This window comes from Rhipicephalus microplus, chromosome 2 (assembly GCF_043290135.1).
Source record: "Rhipicephalus microplus isolate Deutch F79 chromosome 2, USDA_Rmic, whole genome shotgun sequence".
NCBI classification, from domain to species: Eukaryota; Metazoa; Arthropoda; class Arachnida; order Ixodida; family Ixodidae; genus Rhipicephalus; species Rhipicephalus microplus.
The window spans coordinates 251,065,867-251,093,135 of NC_134701.1; the positions used below are offsets into that span (position 1 = coordinate 251,065,867).

Here is a 27,269-nt window from a genome sequence, read left to right on the forward strand (position 1 = left end):
TTACGAATGTTCACATCATAAGCGGCAAAGAAAGCGGGAGAACCACACCGAGGAATCAAACTTGCAACGTCACATTTTGTAAAGCAATCAGGCGTTGGAGTCACTAAGCCTTCTTTATGAATAGGACAGAACAGTGACGAAGTCGTACCAATCAGCTACCATGAAAGCTTTGCTTATATGGAATTCGTCAAATCATCTGTCCTGAATACGATTGACTAGCATGAATGTGTTGTTTATGACGCATCATTTTCACACGCCATGCATGGCATCCTTACCTGTTTCCAGTTCTTAAAGGTTGTTGTCTTCTTGACATTCTTAGCATGTATTCTTTCGTCAAATCATCTGTCCTGAATATGATTGACAAGCATGGATGCGTTGTTTATGACGCTTCATTGTCACACGCCATGCAGGGTATATCCTTACCTGTTTCCAGATCTTAAAGGATGTTCTCTTCTTGACGTTCTTAGCATGTCTTCTTTTTAATACCACCATGCAGGCGGCCATATTTAAGGGTGACAAGTTCTTATGCGGTGGTTCTCTGTTGGACGGCAACACCGTGCTGACGGCGGCTCACTGCTTTCCCGACTACAGGAATGAGTGCGTACATACATATATATATATATTTTTTCTTGTGTGTGTGGTCTACTTTTGACTCGCAAACATGATGATGATTATAGCCAATGAACCACTGGAAGAAAACTTGAATGGCTAGTGGTAACAACGGCACCGTCTAGTGTCACATCAGGTCGAAACATTTTTGAATTCGCGAACAACCGGGGTTTCCACTGACTTTCAAGCGAAGTTCATCAAACGACGAGAGATATTTTGCCAAAAGTCGCAATTTTTCTTCAGACTTCGCCAGAAACGTCGCAACTGTAAATGTGTGTGGCATTCCTATAGCAATCGAAGTTTCAAATAATGTATATCCCCGTGGAACACGGTACCATCCTTAAACCCCAAAAATATACTGACGTTTCTCACTGCCAGTCATATCACCCGCTTCACCGTGGGAGCACTTAATTAGGAAGCGCATACATGCACTTGCAGCAGCGTCCCTCAATGCTAGTGCCTCATATCAAAAGTTTGTGATCTTTTTAAGTTGCAGCGAATACAGCTTGAAGCAGTCGCTACAAGAGAGGGACATAGTGCGTACCTCCTGTAGATTTCCAGAAGTTCTCTGCAGTGGAATCGTGAGTCCAATAATGGAAGAACGTGATTACAAAGCCGCAGAAATAAATTCGAAAGTATACTGTGTACCAGTGTCCTCCTGTGTGGTCATCGCAAAGCCCGCACCTCGCTTTATGTGTGGTCATGTTTACGCTATATATTGGCCTAACTGTAGTTTATGAAGGCTGCCCAAAGAAGCCTAACTTTCTGGTTCACCCGAAAAGTATGTTAAGTACAAATTTAAACTCAGCATATCAAACTAGGAGGTACTACAGCCGTGAAGAAGTCGACAAGCTATTCTCGACAGATGGAGCTGCGGTTGGGACACGCGGCCTAACCGCCACCTAGCCACTGCAGGCGCGAAACTTCGAAGACGCTTAAAGCTCTTAACGCTCCTAAAAAAAAAAACGTAGTATAACGCCACCACCTCGTGGCACGCGAAGCAGTCCATGGACCTGAATTGCTGGGAGGTTGCTGGTGGACGCACGAGGGCGCCACTGTTCCAGCATCTAGGTGAATTAGGAAATACAACCGAGAAACGGGACGACGTACTTAAGTGCGCGTGAAGTGCCCCTTCTACCTGTGGGTGTAAAACTACGAAAAAATAGAAAAAATTTTGTCGGCCATTTGTTTTGAAGACACCATGAGTATGGAATGCAGAACTCAGCCGAGACCTAAACCGAAAATCGCCGAAAATTTGCCATTTCACCATTCATAATTTTAGGTCACCTTGGACCTCTCCAGCTCGCCAATTTGACGTAAAGTATAGCCGCCAGTCTCTTGCCAAATGTGCTCCACCCTATTCTTATTCTTCTAGTTACTTCAATCTTATGGTTCGGCTCCGCGGTGTTCGGCTCCGTGGTTACTACCGCGGAGCCGAACCATGAGAACAAGAAGAGAGCATAGTGGATTAGGGAACAGACGGGGGTTAAGGATATCATAGTTGAAATCAAGAAGAGGAAATGGACATGGGCCGGGCATGTATCGCGTAGACAGGATAACCGCTGGTCATTAGGGTAACTAACTGGATTCCCAGAGAAGGCAGGTGGGTTAGGGGGAGACAGAAGGTTAGGTGGGCAGATCAGATAAGATGAGATGAGAATTGTTCGAGCAGTGACAATTACAACCATACGTAAATATCAAAACAGTTATAGTATACCCACAGTAATGTCTTCTCACGCCGACGGCCTGCTAGCTGGATTCCTCTTAAAGTTTAAGCCCAGATTTTCCTTGGCAATGGAAGCGCATCATCACGATTGCATGAATGCGTGCAGGTATATCGTTAGTTACCCGCTCGTCATCACAAAGCATCTCGCCCTCAACCTAAGCACTTGAAGAAAATACTGACAGCCTCACAAGTCGTCATAATATAATTTCCTATATCTATTCTGGCTATCGATGCACTCCAGCGGGAAAGTTCCCCCGTGATCTTCGTCCTTCCAGTTCACGAATGCGTTATCGAAGCATACACTATAGCGGCGCAAAGCATTCTTTAACTCGGCAACCTACCAGCACACAAGCGCCGCCTACATACTACGCTTTTTTTTTCTTTTTGAGATTTTGGAAAGACCATACCTACACAAGTTGTTTTCATAAAAAGATGTGCAATACATGCTCCTCGATGCGGTACAACTCTTGCATAAGCAGCGTACTTGAAACAAATGTGTTATAGGTGATTCAGTTTTTCGTTAATTATTTTGTTACCTTAATCACAAAACTAAAAGTGGACGTCCATGCCCCGCCGCTTTGGTCTAGTGGCTAAGTTACTCGGCTGCTGACCCGCAGGTCGCGGGATCGAATTCCGGCTGCGGCGGCTGCATTTTTGATGGAGGCGGAAATGTTGTAGGCCCGTGTGCTCAGATTTGGGTGCACGTTAAAGAACCCCAGGTGGTCGAAATTTCCGGAGCCCTCCACTATACGGCGTCTCCCATAATCATATAGTGGTTTCGGGACGCTAAACCCCACATATCAATCAAATCAAAAAGTGGACGTCCTGTCATGATACCTCTGTCCAGTTCGCGTAGAGCGTGCCATGTTTCTTTCTAGCTTGGCACAAGTTTAGATAAACACCTTCCTGTTTAGAAAGAATATCCACCGCAGTCCGTGCGTGTTGCAATCTTGCACTTCTGGCTGTTTATAATCTACTTGATGAGCAGAGCTTCGTCGCGGTGTGCCTGGCTGGCACCACGTGTGATTTGCGAGAGCGGCCCTGCTCACCGCCCGCCTCGTTTACGCAGCGCCCGAGTGTACAAGGTGCGCGTGGGCATCTTGGAAGTGAACGAGACGGCGAGTTCGCACAGTGCCAGTATTCCTGTCGCCTCGATCCGCCTTCACGAACGCTACCGGACGGACCGCCATTACAACGATATCGCGCTCGTGAAGACCGCCAGCAGGGCTCCTTACGGAAGCCACATCGGCCCGGTGTGCCTGCCGCAGCCAGACCTCAAGCTCGGCGGTCAGGTGGTTGTGCTCGGCTGGGGACACACAGCTTTCGGTGAGCTTAAGTACTTACCCCAACAATATGCCTGACATTAAATACATGTTATATTACCAATAAATTGACTCTCAGAAAAAAAAAAAAACAGGAGGAGGTGGCTATCGTCTTCGAGTCCTCTTGGGCATTAGGGAGCGTGTGAGCTTTAATCAGAATATCTTGTAGTTCGGAAAGATGAAAAAAAGTGGCATCTTCGCAATAGTGATACAAAGCCTGAGGGAAATGCATAGCTTGGTGGCCTTCCTCGTTTCTGTTTATTTTTCTTTCTCTTATTTCGCTATCATTCTTTCTATATCTTATCCTTTATATCTTTATCTTGTGTATTTCTCTCTGCATTTCAATTCCTCTTTTCTTTGTTTCATCTTCATATTTCTTTTTTTTCTTTAACTTGTTCTTTTTCCCGTATTTTTTTTACTTTGCCTCTCCTACCTGTTGTACACCGTAGTGGTGCTTGCCCAGTTCCTGTGGCGCACACCCTCGTAAGGAATTTCGCACGGCGGAGCACAAGTTAACGACAGCTTAAAAAAACTGAGTGACCGTTAAAATCCTAGAACACGGGCAGTCGCTGAACTTTTCATCGCTTCAAGCTACCATCTTCCCCTGAACTTCAGTCGTACTTATAGTACGAATTATTCAAATTAGCAAACGTGTGCCAACATTTAAGAGTTCTGTCAATTATATATATTACTCAGTAAAACTCAATGCACTCTGAAGAACCCCTTGATGTGACGTATCCATTGGCGGTGGTGTTCCAACTATCAGAAGTTATTGGGCCCCGCCGCGGTGGTCTAGTGGCTAAGGTATTCGGCTGCTGTCCCGCAGGTCGCGGGTTCATATCCCGGCTGCGGCGGCTGCATTTCCGATGGAGGCAGAAATGTTGCACACCCGTGTGCTCAGATTTGGGTGCATGTTAAAGAACCACAGGTGGTCGAAATTTCCGGAGCCCTCCACTACGGCGTCTCTCATATTCATATGGTGGCTTTGGGACGTTAAACTCCACATATCAGTCAATCATCATCAGGAGTTATTGGGCCTTTTTTTTATCATTCTTAATGAAACCTTGTCCTTAGTCGGGCTGCGTCTGCGCCTCTCATTACTTTCCCCTCGCTTTCTTCGCCCTATGGCTTTTTTTTTTCCCTCGCTATTGAACTTGTCGGGGATATTCGTTTGTGGACATCCCTGCATAGGATGCGGCATTCCTAAGTCACTTGCTCAATTCGCAGGTGGTCGATACGCGCACCGTCTTCAAGAGGGCCGCGTCTCCGTCATCAGCAACGAAGAGTGCGACGAGATTATGCGCACATCATCCAGCTACTGGGTCGCCACGCCTGACGGCATCACCGAGGACTTCGTGTGCGCTGTCAACCATACGGGCGTCGACGCGTGCCAGGTAGGTGGCGAAGTTACGCGGGTACCTGCTGCCTTTGCTAATGAGGCACCTTCTTCTCACTTCTGATTCTCTTCGATTGGTTCGTTAACTCGCCCATTGGGTCTTGATGCGGCATCAAGAATCTGCATGTGGCTCTCATCGGTGTCTTTGCATAACTCGTTTCCTCAAGGTAGGTGCGTGTGTGTGCGGGGATTCCGGCATGTTTCTTAGAGCTCCATCTGTGGGATGTGAATTGATTTGTACGTGCGTCTCTTTTTAAACCGTGATCTCTATAGCGTCGCATGACAGACGCCTAAGTAAGCTGACCTTCTAAGGCATCACATCGCGCCGTCTTCCCGCAGGGTGATTCCGGAGGACCCCTGCTAGCTCTGGGCCTTGACTTTCGTTGGAACGTCGTGGGAGTGGTGTCGTTCGGCATCGGCTGCGGTGGTCGCTTTCCTGGAGCCTACACACGTGTGACTACGTTTCTCGATTGGATCGCCCGAAACAGAGACTGAGCTCGACGTGACGAACTCATTGCTAATTCGCCTGGACGCTCACCTTCCTACTTCGCCGAAGTTGACGCGGGTGTCTCAGCCTCCACGTGTGCGTGCAGCGCCCAGGATGGACGATGTCGGGAACTGATGATATCTTGCATTGTACAATGACCACAGGCTGCTTCTGGCAGAGCCGCCCTGAGCCGAACTTATCTTTAGTATATTAAGAGCTACAGGACTACTGTAGCACTGTAGTGGAGGTGTCATCCTTACATTGTAATACTTAGTATGGCCCAGGAAGACGTTCTGTGTTCAGAAGAATGTCTTTGCTGGTGCATAGTCGAGCTTGTAGCTGAGCCCTGCCTACCTTATATCTCAGCGTTAGCATACAGTCGTCTCCAAAAGTTGAAGGACCGCGCCGGCGCGAGCTATTCGGCCGGTCTGGGCCACCTAGACGTGCGCCATTTGCGATCGACCACTGGGTCAGACCGGAAATGGGTCTCCCTTATTATTCACGGATATGTCGATTTACCGCTGCGGCGCAGCTCGTTGTTAGTTCGTTGTTTCCACGCAAAGCGGTCATATGAAGTGTATCCGTCACCCCTTTTTGATAGCGGAATCAATTCAATCACGACCTGAATCGAGCCTTTGGACAGATATCGGTCTGCGCCAATGGTTGCGACTGATTGCATCTTTGCTGATCGCGAGACAGAAGCACGTAGCCACGTCTGCGTGTCGTGTTTGAAAGAGAAAGATAGAAAATGTTTATGCTCAGTGAGAAAAAACATACAGGCTGTCGATTATCAGATGGATGGAAACAGCTTTGTTGTATCGGAGGGACGCGTGGCGCTGCTGTCGACCACCGGTGACGAAACGGAATCGTCGCGATGAGGCCTTCTGTCACGTGCTCGCGTGGTCTGCGACCTTCTGTGGTTGCCTGCGCAACGTTGCCGACGCCAGAGCTGCGTTTGCCTGGTGAGTGAAAGGAACCACGCGTGTTGTTCATTGTGCGCTTTTTGAGAACTCTCTTCGTGCGCCTTTCGCAGGGATTTGTTCAAGCGCAGCTTTTCGGCTGATTTTAAAGCTATATTCGTACTGCATACCCTAAGCGAATCGCCAACCAAGCGTCGAAGCTTAACGTAAACTATGAGACAAATCTAAGTGAGTGTGCGTGATCTGACTGCGACAGCACAACAAAAATCAAATGCTGGTCCTTTAAGAACCGTTCCCCGCTTTAAGAACCGTTGTAAGCGTCCAATGGTGAATTGGACGCTTACAGGTGATCCAACTTAAACCCCAGGTGGTCGAAATTTTTGGAGCCCTCCAATAAGGCGTCTCTCATAATCAAATGGTGGTATTGGGACGTTAATACCCCCACATATCAGGTGATCCGACTTTTCAAATCAGCTTCATTAATCTCGAAAGGTCTCGCACGTCTCTGCTCATGTAAAACATGGTTGATTTTTCATATTTCTTTCCGATTCACTTCCTATGCTTACTTTTTATTAAATCGCAATGCGGGAATGTGACGAAAAAAACCATATAAGCTACATTACAGAAAAATTAACACAGTTCAAGTGATGTATATAGGCTAAATTTGAACCTAACGTCTGTATTTCAATCTCTCAAAAGGCAGTCATGCAAGCCGAACTTCAAGTCATTCCCAAATTAGGTTTTGCTTTGAAATGCATTATAGGGGCTCACTTCCGAGGTTCTCGATTGTAAAAAAAATGTACCAATCTTTGTCACCTTTTGTCGTGTAAGTTATTTATTGTGTGTGTAAGTATATGTATAGCGTGTGTATTAACTTATTGTTTACGCATTACGATGCACCCCACGTGTACCATGTAGTATTGTTCATTTGTAGATCCAGTTACATTTCGCATATCTTGTACGGCTTCTGTATATGCACGACTTTCTAAATGTGCTTATCTTACCCGAGCCCGAACGTTGTCTACTTTTTTTTTTCAAACGTGCTTTCTTGTGTTATTTATTGGCATTCTTCATAGATTTTACTGAAGGGTGAACTTGCAGTCTTGTTAGATCGTTAAGGTTAGCGACAAACGTCCACCATTTTATCAACATGGCGTTGTTACACAGGACAAGTTAAAAGTGTAGGACATAAATTTCTTTTGGGAGGTAGTGGCTGAATACCAGGGTGACCAAGTCTTTTCTGGTGAGGCGCTGTACCGAACGCTGTCCCCGGTGAGGTCACACCAAGGACACCCTCATCTAATTTCATCACCATTCGGATTCAGTAATAGTGTGGTGCCGCGATATCCTTTTGCACAACTTTACAGAGTGAGTTTCAGGACAGAATTTATTTCTCCGACTGTGAAAGCGCTTCTATGATCCAGTATCTTGAGGAGTCTGGCTTATGCTTTCTCTGTCAACAGTTGACAAAATTAAATTCCGCTGTATTTATGGCCTCCAAAATTAACTGGCGAAACCTTCATGTGTTTGAGGCCAAGGGCAGCTCAGTATGATTAGCAGTCTTCAAAAAATAAGAGCATCAGAGGAAGCGAATCTACTTACGCCCATTGTCACCCACTGGGCGATCAGACAAAACGGAACGTTTCACTCACAAAACCTTCGTGCTAGAGTATATTTGGAAGCCGATCAAAATTCTGCTGTTGCCTATCTTTTGAAGCAAAGCTGTGACCATGTGAAAGAGAAGTCTGGTGGTCCTATGCACGCAAACAAGTATCAGCATCGTGAGCGAGTACGCATCACAGAACTTCGACAAGACCTAATATACAAATGAAATGAATAAATAGAAATAAAGTCAAGCTTGGGCAAAACCATGTGTGCCAGAGAAATTGTGTTAATGCCGCTGCACATCACTGGTCCACTTAAATGAAAGAGCGAGCGCACGGAGGGTGAGCACCAATCAATATATCTGGGCAGAGGTAACCAATAATTAAGAAACACTTTAGTGAATCGCCGGAATTATCCCAGTAACCGAAGCCGGTGCCGCACGTTTCCGCATGGACTGGTGGGAGGGTGATTTTAATTTCGCTCTAATGACACTACGAAGAAACATCGATACGTTTAAGAAACATGGGCGTGGAACTTTTTAGACCTACCCAACAATAAAACGACGCGGGCATGTTTTAATTGGTGTTGTGCGACGGTTTCATTATGAAACATAATGGAGACTGCAGCTTTGGTTATTGAGACGAGACGAGGAAGTTAAAACGTAGTGCGGGTAACAATCAAATACCATACCTGCTTCGATTGCAGAGACTAATGTTCATTTTGCTTTTCATTGCATTGGCTGAGGCCACAGCATTTCGTTGCGGCTGCAGTCAAAAGAGTGCCTGAGGCGTTCAGCTTGAGTGAACATGTAGGACAATGGAAATGTGTGAACCCGCATATTATCACTGCCAGTGTTTATGATTATGGCGCTGTTTATTCATGTCATCAGTGTGTTTTGCTTCTGAGGTTACAGTAGTTATACCTTTTTACTTCGTTTATGAAGGTATATGATCCTGTGATCGGTAAGTGTGTGATTGTCATGTTGTAATAATTTACCTGCGTCGGTGGTGCCGAATATTTCCATGTGAGATTATGAGTACAATCTATTAAAAAAAAGAGTGTGCAGCATTTTGTTGACTTCTTTCTTGTCTTTCTCACTCTCTTCCACACATACCATACTTACTCAAATGTATAACGCTATCATTTTTCCCGATTTTTGCTACATAAAGTTGACCTTCGCGCTACAATCGAATACAAAATTCCTATTGTTTTTTTTCCTGAGTGCAATAAAAAGTCATTTATCGCCTTACAAACGTGGTCGCGTTACAATCGAGGGATTATAAAGACCTGATACTTTAATACACAGAAACAGCGTTGTTGTTCTTGTGCGCATTACAACGTTCAAAACATGTATTCTGTTGCGTACTAACCTAATACGTGTTACGACAGCGCAAGTATTTCAAAAGCACTCTCCTCGAGGTGAATGACCAAAAGTGACGGGCTAGAAAAGCTCATATTAAATTATCATAAGCGTTGAACGGTTGTCACGTTGTCTCCGTGGTTTTGTGGGACATTTCTGCCTAAAATGACAAAAAAAAGTAGACGCCATGATACCACACGATTTTACGTGTCTAATTTGTTTTCATTGGAACCTAAACCATTACGAGTTCAAAGTCGATGGAGTGCTTTCGTCCTCGGCTTCACTACATTTCGTGCAAGCTCTATAGCGTCTTCTCGCCATTTGTTTTTTTTTTTTTTTCACAAAACACGGTGTGAATGTTGACACAAAGCGCTGAGCCTATCAGTCTTTTGCGCTTTTCTGTTTCTCGCTATTATCGCCGCTTGCGCAGTCGAAAACACTCGAAACAAAGGGAAATCAGTTGGTCGCGCTCGATGAAAAACAAGGCAGAACGGGCGTATAACCGCATGGCAAATCGTTGGGTAGGAGACAGTCTACAACCGATGTCTCTTCTCGCACGTGAAACAATCGGGATCTTAATTTTTCGCGACGTCACGTGAACAAGCTGCTATAGAGTTTCAAATTCTGTCGATAAGACTTGAAAAGCCAGGGTATAATTACGCGCCGCTCGTTCTTTGTATTTTCAGATGTTGTTTGAGGGTGTTTCAAAGAAGGGCCACGAACATTGCAAAATTGAAAGCAACATGGTGTTGCTTCGCGACTTGCGTGTGTATAGTTGTAACAGCTTGTGTGACTCGGAACGCTGCTAGTCTGCAAGCAAGCACTGGCGGCTCCCTGGCAGGGGAACTTCTTTGGGACGTTAAACCCCACATATCAATCAATCAATCAATCAATCAATTCTTTCGTGCAGCTGCCATCTGTTCACGGCATGCAAACTTTTGCGTCTGAACCAAGCCAGTTTGTCTATACAAATGCACGAATCATTCGAATAAACGACGATAAGTGCCATATCGCGCTGAAGAGTGAAGGAATGTTTCGCCTTGAAACGCTAATCTCATTGTTGCGGCATACATGAAGTATACTATATAGTCGGTGACGGCCTAAGAATTATTTTAGGCTCCGCCCGTGGGGCCGTATTGCCCTTTTAGGGGCGAAGCTCCTTATAGCGGCACTTGTTCGTCCCTCGTGGTCGTAGTAGTAGTATTGTGTAACCAGTCTTACATTTTGACCTCCAAGGTGGTGCCGGTGGGAGATTTCTTCTGTGCATTGTTGAACAATAAAATATTCGCAGCGTGCGCGTTAACTAAAAGCCGAATTCTCCTGTATCTCATTCCCTCTTAGCAGCCTTTGGTATGTACATTGAGCACTATCTGACTGAAAAAGTTTGCTACGTCATACTCACTGGGCGTAACCTCCTTGGTTTTCGAAAGGTTTAGCGAGCGTTGGGCCGCAGTGCCATGAATACAGTGAACTAGTATATACCATGAACTCGAGGCGGTTAAAGGTGGGAAGTAGACACGAAGCACAAGCCGTAAGAAAGTGTGCGTGTGCCTCCTCTCGCTCAGTCCTTGGAATGTCCGCTGGATGGCTGTGCTTCTATTTGAGGAATATATGATGAAAAGATGCGGGATGGGCGTACTTGGAGTGTTGAACAGGTGGACGAACGGACACACAGACAGATGCATGGACGGACGCACGGATGGCTGCACGAACTAACGCAGGGACGGACGCACAGATGGACGTGCGGACGCACTAACAGACGCACGCATGGGCGGATGGACGCACGGGCAGCCACACAGACGCACGCATGGACGGACGGAAGCAAGAACAAATGGACGGACGGATGCTTCGCCCCACTCTCCATCATTCACTCCGTGGATATGCTGCCATTTTGTTTTGTTCATGCTTCTTTCGTGTTGCTTCTTGACGCGGCGGAACCTACGGAACGCGACAAAGCGTTGTAAGGCACTCCGAGCTGCTGCCGCTTCCGTGCACGTTAAACGCGGCACAATCACGATCTTCGACCGCGTTGAATGCCGACCGGCGAGAATGATGTTGTGTACGAGTGGATAAGAGCTTTTTTTTTTATATTAAATGCGAAGCATTTCTTGGCGAACTTCGGCGAGTTTGAGCGTATCTATCTATCTATCTATCTATCTATCTATCTATCTATCTATCTATCTATCTATCTATCTATCTATCTATCTATCTATCTATCTATCTATCCACTCACGACTTTTAGCTCACCTCGCCGTTTGGATAATGCTACCAAACTTGGTATGACATAACATGACTGTATAACGAACATAACTGACTAGTCATAACATGAAAATTATGACATAGATGTTATGAATGTCATGATTTACATTTCATGATCTTGCTGTTCTTGCGGTGGTTTCTTTCACATGGCATGTTGTGAAAATGGTATGGTATGACATGACTGCATGGCAAACACAAGTGACAGACACAAACATGAAAATCATGACATGCGTGTCATGTAACAACATGACTACATGCGACCCTCATGTTGGGTTCGCGGCCATTTTGCAAGCTTTGCAGATACCGAATTTGGTATTACGGGACGTGAATGGATGACGAAGGTATGTGACTAGCGCAAACATGATAATCATGAGATACATGTCATGTAACAACATGACTACATGCCACGCTCATGATGCGCTCACGGCCGTTTCGCTAGCTTCAGATGTACCAAATTCGGTATTAAGTGACGCGAACTGACGACATAAGTAAATGACACGTCCAAACATGATGATCATAACATGCGTGTCGTGACATGGTGGTCTAGTGGTGGTCTAGTGGCTAAGGTACTCGGCTGCTGACCGGCAGGTCGCGGGCTCGAATCCCGGCTGCGGTGGCTGTATTTCCGATGGAGGCGCAAAATGGTGTAGGCCCGTGTGCTCAGATTTGAATGCACGTTAAAGAACCCCATGTGGTCGAAATTTCCGGAGCCCTCCACTACGGCGTGTCTCATAATCATATGGAAACATGGTCACATGCTACGCTCCTAGCACGCTCGCGGCCGTTTCGCTAGCTTTATATAGAACAAAGCTATATAGAACAAAGTTGGCATCAGGTGACGTTAATAGATGACGAAGGTATATCAAACGTCCAAACATGATAATCATAACATGGAAGTCATGTACGGCATAACTTACCTCCGTCTCGTAACGTTGTGCTGATTTTGAAGTGACCCATCTACCTTCCTCATTCGTGCTTCGCATGTGCTCGATTCCCACTGTATGTGGGATCTGCCAATTTTTATTGGGTTGTTCTATTCATTACGTTATAGCAAAGGGCAGTTCTAGCTGGACGCGCAATACAGAAATGGAGAGTGGTACACTTTATTTTTTATTCTTAGCTTGCCACAAACTATATGCATATTCCGCCATGATGCCGAATTCACCATCTTCTCTGCTCAGAGTGGCTTATAAAGTTGCTACGGTGTGTCTTATTGGCTCAAGACGCAGTCATCGCCAAATTTAATGGTGTCTTGATTATCGTACAGTTAAACCGCAGAAGGCGTAAATGCAGGCTACGCTGCATTCCAGTTTGTGTAGCGGCCTGCTATGACGGTACGGCGTCCACACGCTCGCTCCTATATATATTTCGTTTTTAAAGACGATAGTCTTTCTTGGGGACCTTCGACGGAAAAATTTTGGTCTGTCTGTCTGTTTGTCTGTCTGGCTGTCTGTCTGTCTGTCTGTCTGTCTGTCTGTCTGTCTGTCTGTCTGTCTGTCTGTCTGTCTGTCTGTCTGTCTGTCTGTCTGTCTGTCTGTCTGTCCGTCTGTACATTTGTCTGTTTGTCCGTCCTTAACGATACCTCAAACGGCCGACCCCATCCGCAGCACGCAACAATATTGCTCAAGGTTTAGGGTCTATAGTTGTGCGATTGTCAATTTAAAAGCAAATATTGCGCATATCTGAGGTACCATAACAACACGTCGATGTTTTGTATCTCTGCCTTTATTGTAGAGAAGGCACATACAAGAAATTCTAAGGACCGTAGCGTTAAACACGCTGCGCTGACAGTGAAACGCGGTGCTCAAAAAGGCGAGTGTTTCCATCGCTTTGCTGAAACGACATGGTGGTGGCATCTGCCCATCGCTTTGCGTTCTACACCTTATCGCCTCTGAGAATGGCACGCATCTTTCTCGAAGGCGCGCGTGCCTTCCTTCGTTTTCGAAGATAACTACCAGATGGCGCTTGTGTCTAACGTCCCTTGATGTGCTCGTTCGTCTCCGCTGAACGCTCGAGGCACTCTAACGCAGCGCCTCCAGAATACCATTCACCGATTTTCTTGCGCAGAACATCAAATAAATGTTTTGTTTACTCTTTCTAGACGCCAGACTATCGTCTTTCGGTGGCATTTGCATTTTTTTTGTATCTCGCGATATATTGCATGCATTACATTGCACATGGTTTAATATTGCCACAGTTCGACCATCGCAGAAGACGCCTGCCACAATCTGCGTTCGTAAAAACCGCTAAGCAAGAAAGCCGCGCCGTGGAACGCCGTCTTGCACGATGCTACGCCACGGGACCGGCACGAGACTCGGGGGGGGGGGGGGGGGCAGATGAAGAGACCGACGAAGTTCGAGTCAGCGAGCAAGAGACAATTTGGCTGACCATTTTTAGTTTTGAGTTTATGGGCAGAGGTTCACCCTAAACAAATAGTTTATATAGTACCAGGTGCTTTATTTATTGGTAACAATATAATAGTGCTTGGAGTTTTAATGCGGAAAACCACGAATTGGTTGTGAGGCGCGCCGTACACGAAGGGCTCCGGAAATTACGACCATTAGGTGTTTTTTAAAGTGCACTGTCATCGCAGAGTACACGCGGGCCTGTACCATTTCGCCTCTCCCGAAATGCCCCGCACCCATCCGGATAGAAGCTGCGGCGTTTGGGCCACCAGTCGAGCAACTTGTCCACTGATCCACCATGGCAAGTCCACTGGAATTAAATGCTGAAATTCGCAAGTATTAAGAAGAGTAAGAACTTTTACTTTGCTGTATATTGCGGTCCAAAAGGGAGTGACAGAAATTAGCTTTATTGCACAACCGGGAGCGCATTCTCTCCGCCCAGAGATGAATGACATCCTTAGTTGACTGGCAGCGAGAAAATCATGTAATATCGTCTATTTCATACAGACTTGCTGGTGCTGCAACTAAAACACAATAAAAAAGCGTAGACTTTCGTTTTTCCTTCCAGTCATTAATCTACAACTACATTTTTCGGAGAAGTCAAGAAATACAGTTATGACAGTCTATTTCAAAACGAGCACCCACTCGTTAAGCAGTCTCTGCTCGCTACAGACGATGAGATATATGTTTAAAAAAAAACTGGGATTTGTGTGCGCTGCATCCGAGATGTTACATTAAGTGTCCGCGCGAAAGCATGAAGGTGTCAAGTTTTCTTTCCTGTAGCGTTTTTTTTATCTGTTGCTCTCAAAATTACGCGTACAAAAGTGCCATGCACATGGCAATGCTTATTCTAATAAAGACCTCCCTAAAAAAAAAGGCAGTATTACGATATATTCGGCATTTTTCTTTTCTTTTTTTTGTGAAGCCGAATCCAAAAATGGAAGCTGGATTGAGTTGCACGGGAGCGTAAAGTACACATAAGCATATTTAACTTCTAACACAGTTTGAATCAATACTTTAATTCAAAGATCTGGTACATCCCGCATGCTATGAGAGTCGAGGTTAGGCGAAGCATGCGGAGGGAAAGTGGTAGCGGTGTGACTTTTTCTTTAGGGGCGAAACATTTTAGGGTCGCGCCTTGTCCCTTCGATGTCCGTTGTCCTGGCTTGCACGTGCTAGGAGCGCCCGCCGCGAGCGCGCCCATCGTAGGTAGAAGACGAGAACGGTAGTCGCGGGTTCGCTCGTGTCTGGCTGTTTCTTTCGCTGCGGTGCCCCAAGAGCTATAAAACGTGCTCGCTCCCGGTTCTCTCTCTCTCATGGTCATGGTGTGCACTTCGTCATCAAAGAAAGAAAGAATGAACGAAAGGAAGGAAGGAAGGAAGAAAGAAAGAGAAGGAAAAGGGAAAAAAGAAAAAAAGAAAGAAAGAAATAAATAAATAAAGAAAGAAAGAAAGAAAGAAAGAAAGAAAAGAAAGAAAGAAAGAAAGAAAAGAAAGAAAGAAAGAAAGAAAGAAAGAAAGAAAGAAAGAAAGAAAGAAAGAAAGAAAGAAAGAAAGAAAGAAAGAAAGAAAGAAAGAAAGAGCCATCATTCACTTGGTGGATATGTTGTGACTTTTTTGATGAGCAAGACGTTACTAAGTGCCACTAAAGATATGTACAAAATGTACGCACCGACATATTTTGAACAGTCGCATATTTTTTATATAAAGCCAGTTGCGTAACGACGCCAAAAGCAGCGTGGGAATCACCAACACCAGAAGCGGTAGGTTGATGTTTAGCGCTTGTATTTGCGAGGATGGTAGCGCTGACAAGTGCTACGTAGACAAAGTCATGACTAAGATTCGGGGACATTAAAGGGGACGTGTGCATGTAGCACCATCTCTTGCTGGCCAAAGCGGTGGCCTGCCGTAACTGAATGGGAAGTAGGTGAAAAAAAAAACATCACATCAGATGAAAAAAGCTAGTTCTCAAAAACGACTCCCGGTTCTATACAGAAAAGGCTTAATTGAATAGCCTGGCAAAGTTAGAATGTCGCACAACAAACCGCGAGGCTTCGCCGAGTGTTTAATGCTTAACTATGGGGTGCCATAGGGGTGATGTTGAATTGTCCTGGGAAGCCACATTCTTTATAGTGTGCTATTGTAATTTTACCAAAATGTACCGGTGAGTCTCTGCTACATATAACCCGGAGTCGTTTTTGATAACTAGCTTATTTCAAGAGATATGATTTCAAGCGATAAATTAGATAATCAACCTCCATCGGAGCAAGAAACTCTACAATATCGACAAGATGCAACTTCACAGAAGAAGGCCCTGAAAGCGCTACCTCACTTTTTGCGATCGACCAGCCTTACTGAACGGTTGTAGCGAAGACGCCCTTCCTGTGTGTGTTTTCGTTTTCACGTGAGTGCGCGTGCGTTATTCTTTCTCTATCTACCCCCTCTTTCTTACCCCTACTTCCCCACCCCCAGCGCTGGGTAGCAAACCAGATGCCAATATCTGGTTAACCTCCCGGCCTTTCCTTTCCCTCTCTCTCTCTCTTGTCATCTATTTCCCATTCAGTTATGACAGGCTGCCGTTTCTGCCGCCGAGAGATGGCATCACGTTCAGATGTCCCCGATTCCTAGGAATGTTCGAGGATAGTGCTTGAGTATACAAATGACATGAATTCGACGTGACGCCTGTACCATAAATAGCCTACACTGCAAGCACAACGGACGTTTCACCAAGATTGCGGCTGCATAGGGTCTTTTTTTTTTTTTTCAAAACAGTTTCCCGACCTGACGTGGCTTTGTGGCTCGCCACGTAGGATGCTTAGGTTCTATTCCTTCTGGGACTCTTATATTTATTATTTGCGTTCGGTTGACCAACGCTGCTAACGCCACCTTTTCTTAACACTCTCGCGTTTAAACGACCAGTGTCTGTTCTTGCCATTCCTCGTTGGATATAAACTGTCTGTCCCCTGTATGTTGCGGTGCGTACCCACATACCACGGCCCGTGGTGGGGGTATGAGCCACACGTGTCTGGAGGAAAGGGTTTGACGAAGTACGTAATATGATCGTCACGTTATTCATGTCATGACCAGCCAGACATATTTGTGAAACCCTCTTACCCTCCCGTACAGATTCTGGTCTACTCAAATCATCCCGAGGGGATCACGAGAGCAGCCAGACAAAGGCGGGCGGATAGATATATGGATAGATAGATAGATAGATAGATAGATAGATAGATAGATAGATAGATAGATAGATAGATAGATAGATAGATAGATAGATAGATAGATAGATAGATAGATAGATAGATAGATAGATGGATAGATGGATAGATAGATAGATAGATAGATAGATAGATAGATAGATAGATAGATAGATAGATAGATAGATAGATAGATAGATAGATAGATAGATAGATAGATAGATAGATAGATAGATAGATAGATAGATACTCTTTTAAAAAAACGGCACATAGTAAAATAACCTATTGGAGATAGCCGGAAAAAAAAGAAACATTCAGACTTCTAACATTCCTGCCGGCATCTTTTTACCATTATGAAGAAAAGGTAGTTGTGCAACCTCATGCACCGATAAAGGCACTGGTCGTTGCCCTTGCCACTCCTTGTACGTGTGAACGACTATCGTGCAGCACGTATCGCTGCGCGCATCGAAGCGGGCAAACAGCAACAGTTCGTATTCTGTTCGGATTCGCATTGCATATACTAAAACCATGGTAAACTCACCACTCGGTTGGCACGTGTCAAAGAAGCCACCGGTAGCACTTTCCCGGGGTAACTTCCTCGCAACAACAACCCGCAAAAAATGGCGAAAGGGAAATTGCAAAGGCGACGAACTAAGTTATTTTGTCGTGACACTCCGTGCTAGTATTTTTTTTTCAATGTTTTTTTTTTCTTGAATTTCCTTTTTGAGGAGTATATTTAAACAGCAAGCACACGTGTGTTTCCGCGCAGTGGGCTCGAAACAAGCCAGAGGTAGAATGGGAAATGGCACCGGCTAAGGTTGTGCTCCGTTAGAGACTTGACTCCGTTAGTGTGATAAAAGGAGCTTACGAACAGCACTTATAACAGCCATAAAGCAAACCAGCCATGAGTCCTGAATCTGGGTTCAAGCTACTTTCCTGTTCCGTTCAAGGCTTTTTCAAGAGGTTCGCTGCTGTCACCGTCGCAGTCGCTCTCCTTCAGCCCTCACCAGGTAAGAGACAGTTACACGTATGCTGTGTGTTGTATCAAGAGAAAATTGATGTACGGGTGTGGGACAGGCGCTGTGTATGGAACAGTTTAAGTGGCTCGCTAGTTTAAGAACTGCTAGCGTTCGTCATGTGACGACGCTGCTCTTTCGCAATGCTGGATTACGTCCTTAAGTAAAAAAAAAAGACTTGGCCGCCCCAGTTGCAAAGTGAAAAATATTTATGTATAAGAGTACTTATTCCCATCATCATTTATGTATTTCGAACAGGAGAAGTCTTGCGTGGGTTGAAGTAATGAAAAGTAATATAGCTCAGGCTAAAAAAGGTCCCTGTGTGGAAACGTCGACCCCAGCGACACACTTTTTTATTCTATATGCTTAATCATTTCACCTGTCCGCCTACACGGCACTGTCTGTCTTGAGTTGATATAACGTTACTATGTGTTTCATTGAAAGCATTCGGCTGCACTGATCTACTTTCACAAATAGCTGACTTACGACTAATGATGTGCACACGTCTACCGTTTTCTGCTCCATTCTTTGTTTCGATATCCGGGCAGCTAGCCTAGCAGCAATGGGAAAGAGGACGTTGTTCCCGGGAGTCATGAGCGGACGTTACCTCTGTCGCTTCGTCGACGGAGTTGCACCGAGCGGACATCCGCTTCACACGGTGGTGCACGCTTTCTATGTCTCTGATCACAAACCTCCCTTTCTCCTATCCGGCCCCTCCCCTTTCTTAAAAGGAGAAATGAAGTTTATTCACTGACTGATTCAACCTTCTATTGTAGACCTACTACCTTCAGGTTTGCCCTGAACCTCAATTCTCATGGACCGCGGAACGCAGAGCTACATTTATTTTCCTAACGAAGACCACCCACCTCCAAGCATACCACTCTGGCTGCCCGCAATAACCACTAGCTGATCAGTGGGTTCTGTTATGCAGTACGGTGTGACTTGGACCTGGCCGAGTACTGGCCCGATAAGTGTCAGACCACGGCACAGGAAGGCAACACTCCAGGCCTGTGCGTGCCCGCTGCCTGGTGCCCATCCTTGGAGGGCGCGGCCCGTCGCGATGACCTACCTTCCTCCTGCCGCGTCCGCGGCGGCTTGCCGCTGAAATGCTGCCCGACAGAAGACGTTGTGAAACCGGCACCACCAAACGTAGGCAAGGGCTGTTTCCTTCTCTCTTTTTTTTTTTTTTTGTCCGGAGATATATCACTCTTTTTCAAAGCATGTTGCATGGGTGCACGTATGTGATGACGCGGATGGTCGCATGAGCACTGGCAATGCAAGATACGAAACACTTCAGCGAGCGTGAAGATGTGTCCCCGTGGTTAAGAGATCGAAATTCCGACAGGTCTCTTGAACATTGGGAGTCGATTTTATGCGAAGCAGCAAGCGAGTACCAGACCAGTGGCCGTGACCAAACTATGCCACTTCCTTTTTTTTTTTTGAGCCGTGCTTTATGTAGTGAATTGACATATTTGTGTAAAATAAACAGTTGTGCGAGTATTGCGGGCTTTCCAGGCAATACAACTGTGCATGCACTGGCACCCAAAGCGTAGCTTATGACTAAACATATACCTCCGGCACTGAAGTTGGAGTGAAGACGTTACTTTTATCAAAACGTAGTGCACGTTATGGTTGGATAACGTGCATATAGTAGCAGTCGTCGTCGTCGTATTCCTCTAGGTTCAGGCAACGCTTTATCCTAGGATGCTGAATCATTGGAGTACGTCTGTAATGTTTCTTACATTGTCATCAAAGAGGACAGCCAACACTGCAGTCACGAATGACGGTGCCCGGAATATGTCGCCTGCATAAAGTATTTTTCGGAAGCACTTTCAAGCGGTGACATGACTCTGTGGTATAGGACGCCTGACTGCGACGCAGAATGCATTGGTTCAATCCCTATACTGGAACCGCTGCTCTATTCGTACCTAGCTGCTTAACGCTGTCGTATTAAGATCTCGAAAGTCTATTCTCGCCATTCCTTTTTTTTATATGTATGGTGAAAAAATGTGTGAAAGTTGAAGGGTTCCAGCATGTTTCAACGGGATCACAAGAAGAGATGAACGCTAAGGACAAGGCTGGACTTACAATGTTATTCCCAGAAAACTGAAGTGAGTTCATATACTTATGTCTTTATGCTTGTTTTGGTATATACGAAGTTTACAAGACGACTACGAGAGCATCCGGACGTGAGCAGATAGATAGATAGATAGATAGATAGATAGATAGATAGATAGATAGATAGATAGATAGATAGATAGATAGATAGATAGATAGATAGATAGATAGATAGATAGATAGATAGATAGATAGATAGATAGATAGATAGATAGATAGATAGATAGATAGATAGATAGATAGATAGATAGATAGATAGATAGATAGATAGATAGATAGATAGATAGATAGATAGATAGATAGATAGATAGATAGATAGATAGATAGATAGATAGATAGATAGATAGATAGATAGATAGATAGATAGATAGATAGATAGATAGACAGACAGACAGACAGACAGACAGACAGACAGACAGACAGACAGACAGACAGACAGACAGACAGACAGACAGACAGACAGACAGACAGACAGACAGACAGACAGACAGACAGACAGACAGACAGACAGACAGACAGACAGACAGACAGACAGACAGACAGACAGATAGATAGATAGATAGATAGATAGATAGATAGATAGATAGATAGATAGATAGATAGATAGATAGATAGATAGATAGATAGATAGATAGATAGATAGATAGATAGATAGATAGATAGATAGATAGATAGATAGATAGATAGATAGATAGATAGATAGATAGATAGATAGATAGATAGATAGATAGATAGATGCGGTCAAAGTGCCTATGGTTCAGTTTCAATTTTTATTCATTCAAAATACAAAGTTCACAGTTAAAATATGCAGACTAGGTCCCGAAGCCAGGTGACTGCAGTGGGACCCTCGGTTAACAATAACAATAAAAGGTTTAATTGTCACAGCATGTAATATTACACAACGTAAATGGAAGTGAACAGTGGAAGTAGAAAAAACTACAACAAAATAAGGGGAAAAACAAAAAACACCCTCAAAGCAATACAAGTACATAATAAACAGTTGTACAAGTGGACTAAGTAAATCAAAAAAGAAAACCAAGACTAAAATTTCCGCTACTTACACTTCGCAATATGAAATAGTATTGTTGTCATGCTAGTTATGCAAAATGAAACTTTTAAGTTCATGTTTGAATGCTTGTAATGATGGCAATAATTTTACTCGCTAAGAAACGCTTCGCATTCAATAATACAAAGTTTGCGCTCGCTGGGCAACATCGGGCACCTTTGAAAAATGACTGCCGCGTGGTGTTTTCTTGCCGATGAAACTTTTCTTATGGTGTGATTCATTGGCAGAAGTGGAGGAGGCTGACGAACTCTGCGCCGGAGCACTCCATTCAGGCGGAGGCCTACTGACGGGAATCTATCGCTTCCTGTGGAGCATGTGTGTTTAGAAAAGGCGGTTAGAAAAGGCGTTAGAGTACTAGTTACTCTACTATGGGAGAGCTTAAAGCCGTCCCGTAGGTCTCACACATGACGTAAGGCCTTGTGCAGTGGAAAACTGCTCTGTTGCTATCGCTGGAGCCTAGAGTTTCATACAATAATACCTAGAGAGGAATCTGGTGCGGCGATCATGTACCCCCATGTGAATTATGGGTAGTGCAGGCTTCGGATGGGATCCTGTTAGCCAGCGAAGTGTCTACGGATCTTTTTCTTCCGTTTCAGTTTCGTTCTTCGCGTAGAGTGGGTAGTGGGGGTGCAAAGGACTTAAGCTGTGCCTTTGTTGTTCAAAGAAGATGAAAACTGCTTGGCCTCTCAATTTACTGCAACGCTGGAGTTGTATAAGTCGTGTTTGACCGTTTAAGCGAAGCGTCGTCCACTCACCGCTGTGCATAGATGTAGCGTCCCGTGCCAGTGCAGGATATTACATCGAGTTCACGTTTGTTCTTAGTGCGTCTTGCCAAAACTTCTTGAAATCAACTGCAAAATGACGGCGACACGAAGCAGACGCACCACCACGCTCTTCTGACTCGACTTCACAACAAAACGAGAGGCGCGCCAAGGGCAGACCACTTGAACAGACGCACCTAGCATCGCAACAGACGAAACGTCAAGTGTTTCTCACTGAATACTGTGTTTTTATTTCCATAAATAGATATTGTGTACTTTCGGGGGCAAAACAAGAATGTTTGTTTTGAGATGTTGTAAAGAATAATTCATTACATGTTGATGCCAAATCTGGAACGCAATGGCAGAGCAATGCGTACCTTGGTGGTTATATTTGTCCAGGTTTCACTTCTACCGCCTAGGTACAAAAACCTTTTGCAATAAAGTTTGCATACAAAAAAATGAAGCAAGTTTCAATTAGACGTACCTTCATATAACTTTGTTTTACACTCAGCCAACAAGCATCGCGAATCTCAAGAACGTGATCTATCCGAAGCAGATCCGAAGCCTGTACTTCCCATAATTCCCATGGGGGTACAAGCGCCACTGAAGGAGCCCACGTAGACACTAGCACCAGATTCCCGTCAAGGCCTCTATGCTATGAAACTCTATGCTCTGGAGCAAATGGCAGGATCAGAATTGAACGCGATGCGCGCACCTCTCTTTTTGCATGTGTGGGCACGCGACGCACAGCGACGCTACGCCAGCAAGACGTGAGCTCGGACGCCAGGCGCACGCGACGCGATCGGCCTCTATTGGCCCGCCCGAAATTGGCACCGTTTCAAGGCACGGGGCGCTTGCGACTTTCGGTCGAATCTGGCGATTTTTGCGGAGTAGAAAGAGTTGCTCCGTGGAGTGGATCTCACGATGGAGCATCTTCAGATCTGCCAATGGAACCTATAGAGGAAGCACTCTCAATCCGCCAACGGAATAGACTTGGTCCGCATGGAGCAGAAGAAAGTATTACCGGAAGTGCTCCGAATCTGCCAATGGATGACACCATTAGTGAACCAAAGACTTTTCAACCGTATCTATCTATCTATCTATCTATCTATCTATCTATCTATCTATCTATCTATCTATCTATCTATCTATCTATCTGTCTGTCTGTCTGACAGTATCTATCTATCTGTCTATCCATCTGTCTGTCTGTCTGTCTGTCTGTCTGTCTGTCTGTCTGTCTGTCAGTCTGACAGTATCTATTCATCCATCTATCTATCTATCTATCTATCTATCTATCTATCTATCTATCTATCTATCTATCTGTCTGTCTGTCTGTCTGTCTGTCTGTCTGTCTGTCTGTCTGTCTGTCTGTCTGTCTACTCTGTATACAGTCATCTTCGTCATGGCGCTCTCGTGGTCGTCTCGTAAAATTGGCCTTGGAGGACATGAGTCTTTCACAAACACAATTCGCCTGCCATTGAATGAGTAAGTAGAATGGCCCTACTTGCGCGTGGGAAAACCCTTTTCATCAGTGACGTGCGGCACATACCCACAGGTGAGTGACAGTACATATCAATCGAGATGACAGCGAGAATCGTCTCGGCAATCTTGGCCCAAAAGCGTTAAAGGTCTTGCGTCGCAGCAAATCCGGTGCCGGCGTTGACGGCGTTGTCGACGAGTGAAATGCCCCCGATGGGAAGAACGAGTAAAAGTCACAGTTGCAGGCTGCATTTAAACCAAAAATTCTGCATGGTGTTCAACTATTCTACCTCTGAGCCACGCCGGATAATTAATGAAGTTTTGAAAAAAAGAATAAAACATCTAAGGGGAAATACCCTACACAAGGATCATGTCGTAGCAGCGCCAACTGCGGCTGCAGAGCATGCACCCCATATATCCCCCCCCCCGTCCCCTCCGTGCGCACGACTATGGCCGGACCATGGGCTACACATTACATGCGAGTGTATAGGCGACGTGCCTAGCAAACCCACGATAGTGGCAAACTACTATAGATTCACACAAGGACGTCAATTGTCCAGTAACGTTTGGCTCGAAGCAATAAATTTGACTTCGCATGGGGTCCATTCCCTCAATCCCTGTGTTTCACAACATTCTTTATTTTTCTCGGCTTTCACGTTCAAACTTCCTTTCAACTAGACGCCATTCTTCAATATTGCAAACAGTCATGCGTTTCACCATCCATTTTCATCGTTCAGGCTGTGGTACCATAGTCAACGATCCTGGAGGTCTCCGTGACAGACAAGTTAAGGAAGGCCTTACGCCCGCAAGCTCGCCGTGGCCTTGGATGGTGAGTATCTTGGATATTCACCGCTGCGCATTTGCCATTTTCATTAGTGAATTATTGCGTATTTGTGTTACCAGTGTACTTACGTTACTAGTGTATTTATGTTAACACGAGTATAGACCCGCAACGGTGGTCTAGTGGCTTAGACATATAGGCTGCTGACACGCAGGTTGCGGGATCGAATCCCGGCCGTGGCGGCCGCATTTTCGATGGAGGCGAAAATGCTTGAGGCCCGTGTGCCTAGATTTGGGCGCACGTTGAAGATCTCCAGGTGGTCGAAATTTCCGGAGATCTCCACTAGACCATCTCTCATAATCATACGGTAATTTTGTAATTTTGGGATGTTACATTCCAACGATTATATTAATACGAGTGTACCTATGCCAACACGAACTCCTATTCAAGTGACGATGGATCCCAATGAGTATAGAAAGGGCGTAACATCCTTTGCGAACCATCGCTACACTCGTGTTCCAGAAATGCCTTACAGGGCAGATTTTGGCGAGTGGTTTGTCCCGCTTGCATAACTGTCCCAAGTCTATTGAGGTTGAAGCAGCGTTTATGACGCTATACGCACAATTATAGCGCATGAATTCTTGTACATTTTGAGAGTACCATGTCGTGGCGGTCTCTATATTCGTGCAGGCAGCCATATACAAAGGCGACCAGTTCATTTGCGGCGGCTCTCTCTTGGACGACGAAACTGTGCTGACGGCGGCCCAGTGTTTCTATAACATGAAGGACACTGAGTGCGTATATATTGGGCAACCATTGCGTCTATGTTCCATTTTAGGGACGCAAACACGCCGGGCAATTTCGCAGCTTAATTTGAAGTTTTGTATCTGCTTTGAATTCGGTATGATGAAACTTTGCTACTAATTGTAAAGCGAGGTTACCTTGCCTTGCAGCAATCATGAACGCAACAACTCCGGACGCATTCGGGCCCTTTGAAATGAGATTACGTCTGTATGCAATCATAAATTATTGATGTTTGTTCGATTTGCAGGTGATGGCATAAAAAGAACTCCGAAGATGGGGAGTTTTCGCTCGAGACATATTGAATAGTTGAGGCTCTTGGAGCTGCAATCCACGACGTGGTTATTTCAGCCTAGATGACGAGACCTCATCCCACCGATAATTTCCCACGTCTTTACAGCGACAAATGCGTACTCCGTGTCACTGCACCCTTATCGTCGGAGAGCGCCAACGGCCTCGAATATTGCACTTCATCGCTCACTTGCGTGATCACGATGATTCTCCATACTTACCAGCTATATTCACGGCATCCACGGTTGAAAACAGTACGATCTGTTTCAAGACAGGCACTTTTTTTTTCTCAAAGCTGGTTCAGCGATTGCGGCATACTCCGTATGCTGACACGAAAGACTCGTGCTCCAACTCCGCCGCGACTGTCGCATCTGAATGGAGGTGAAATGTAAGACCATCCTGCGCTGTATGATGTGAATGTAGGCTAAATTTCCAATGGGTCGAAATTATCTGGCGCCCTGATGAGAAACGCTGTAGTAACACAGCGTTTCTCATGCCAGAGAGGCTTTAAGACGTTAAACCTTACAAACACACCGACCAACCTTTACTGTGGTGTGTCTGCTGATATTACGTTGGCCCGAACTTGTATAACTGCTCACAATGGTCGGTTCAATTTGTGCAGCATCGGAAACTACAAGGTACGTCTTGGCATTTCGGAGCTGAATGAGACGGCGAGCCCGCACGTCGCCAATCTTCCCGTCCTCCGGATCCTTCCGCATGAAGACTACAGGGTGCGTCGCTTCTACAACGACATCGCGCTCGTCAAGACTGCCAGCAAGGTCGGTTACAGTAGCCACATCCGGCCGGTGTGTCTGCCGCAGCCGTACTTTGAGCTCAGTGGACCGGTCACCGTACTCGGCTGGGGACAGTCTGTTTTTGGTGAGTGTATACTGCTGTTCTCCTGAGCTATAGTCACAGGTAAATTTGCGGTAACCATTTGCCCTATATAGGTCCTCCACAAACAACGCTTAACGTGAACCATTATCATGCTGGTTAGGTTGAAACTGACTTCATTCATTCATTCATTCATTCATTCATTCATTCATTCATTCATTCATTCATTCAAGCAACTCTATTTCGAGGTACTGCGTGTTTGGGGGCTGGGAAGAAGAAGGTGTCCCGTGTGCTCATGTAGGTGATGGCCAGGAGAAGGAGGAAGAGAAAAAAGGGAAGAAAGGTTAGCCAGTTATCATACCGCTGGCTACCCTCTGCTGGGGAATGGGGTGAGGGAACTTAAAAGAAATGGAAGAGAGATTATTCAAAAAAAGGAGAAAAAAGTGAGAAGTAATAATAGCCCGTTCTTGGGTGTCCTTCTCGGCTTGCTGGACAGCACAATGTTATATATTTAAAGGCACAGTTGAGCAACACAGTCTCTTGGTGCCAGCGGAGACCTTCGCGAGATGCTGCGACCCCAGTATTGTATGTTATATCTCGACATCTCGGCTGTATGCGAGCGGCTCTAGAATCACAGTCCTTGCATGCCTTGCATCTGTATGGATAAATGAGGTGTGAGATCAGCGGTTACCGCTAAGTTTTGTTCTGCTGGTGCCGCCAGTCGACAAAGTGCTTTTTTGGTTAGCTTTTTGTTGACGTGGTGAGAAAACACACCTTTTAATTCTGTAGTTTTGTGGGAAAACTATAAATCTTGTCATGCGATCTTCACATTCCCAC

The 27,269-nt window shown here is 45.3% G+C and overlaps 1 protein-coding gene across 1 annotated transcript in view; it reads left to right on the top strand.

Annotated features, from left to right (window-relative positions):
* Positions 1 to 27,269, top strand: part of LOC119170136 (transmembrane protease serine 9) — a 37,327-nt gene that overhangs the window by 7,242 nt on the left and 2,816 nt on the right. Inside the window, exons 4-11 of the mRNA XM_075885903.1 lie at positions 497 to 597; positions 3,405 to 3,661; positions 4,885 to 5,051; positions 5,393 to 5,546; positions 19,233 to 19,454; positions 24,463 to 24,554; positions 25,197 to 25,300; positions 26,221 to 26,477. Of these exons, the coding sequence (XP_075742018.1) occupies positions 497 to 597; positions 3,405 to 3,661; positions 4,885 to 5,051; positions 5,393 to 5,546; positions 19,233 to 19,454; positions 24,463 to 24,554; positions 25,197 to 25,300; positions 26,221 to 26,477 (1,354 nt within the window). The remainder of the gene's footprint in view (positions 1 to 496; positions 598 to 3,404; positions 3,662 to 4,884; positions 5,052 to 5,392; positions 5,547 to 19,232; positions 19,455 to 24,462; positions 24,555 to 25,196; positions 25,301 to 26,220; positions 26,478 to 27,269) is intronic.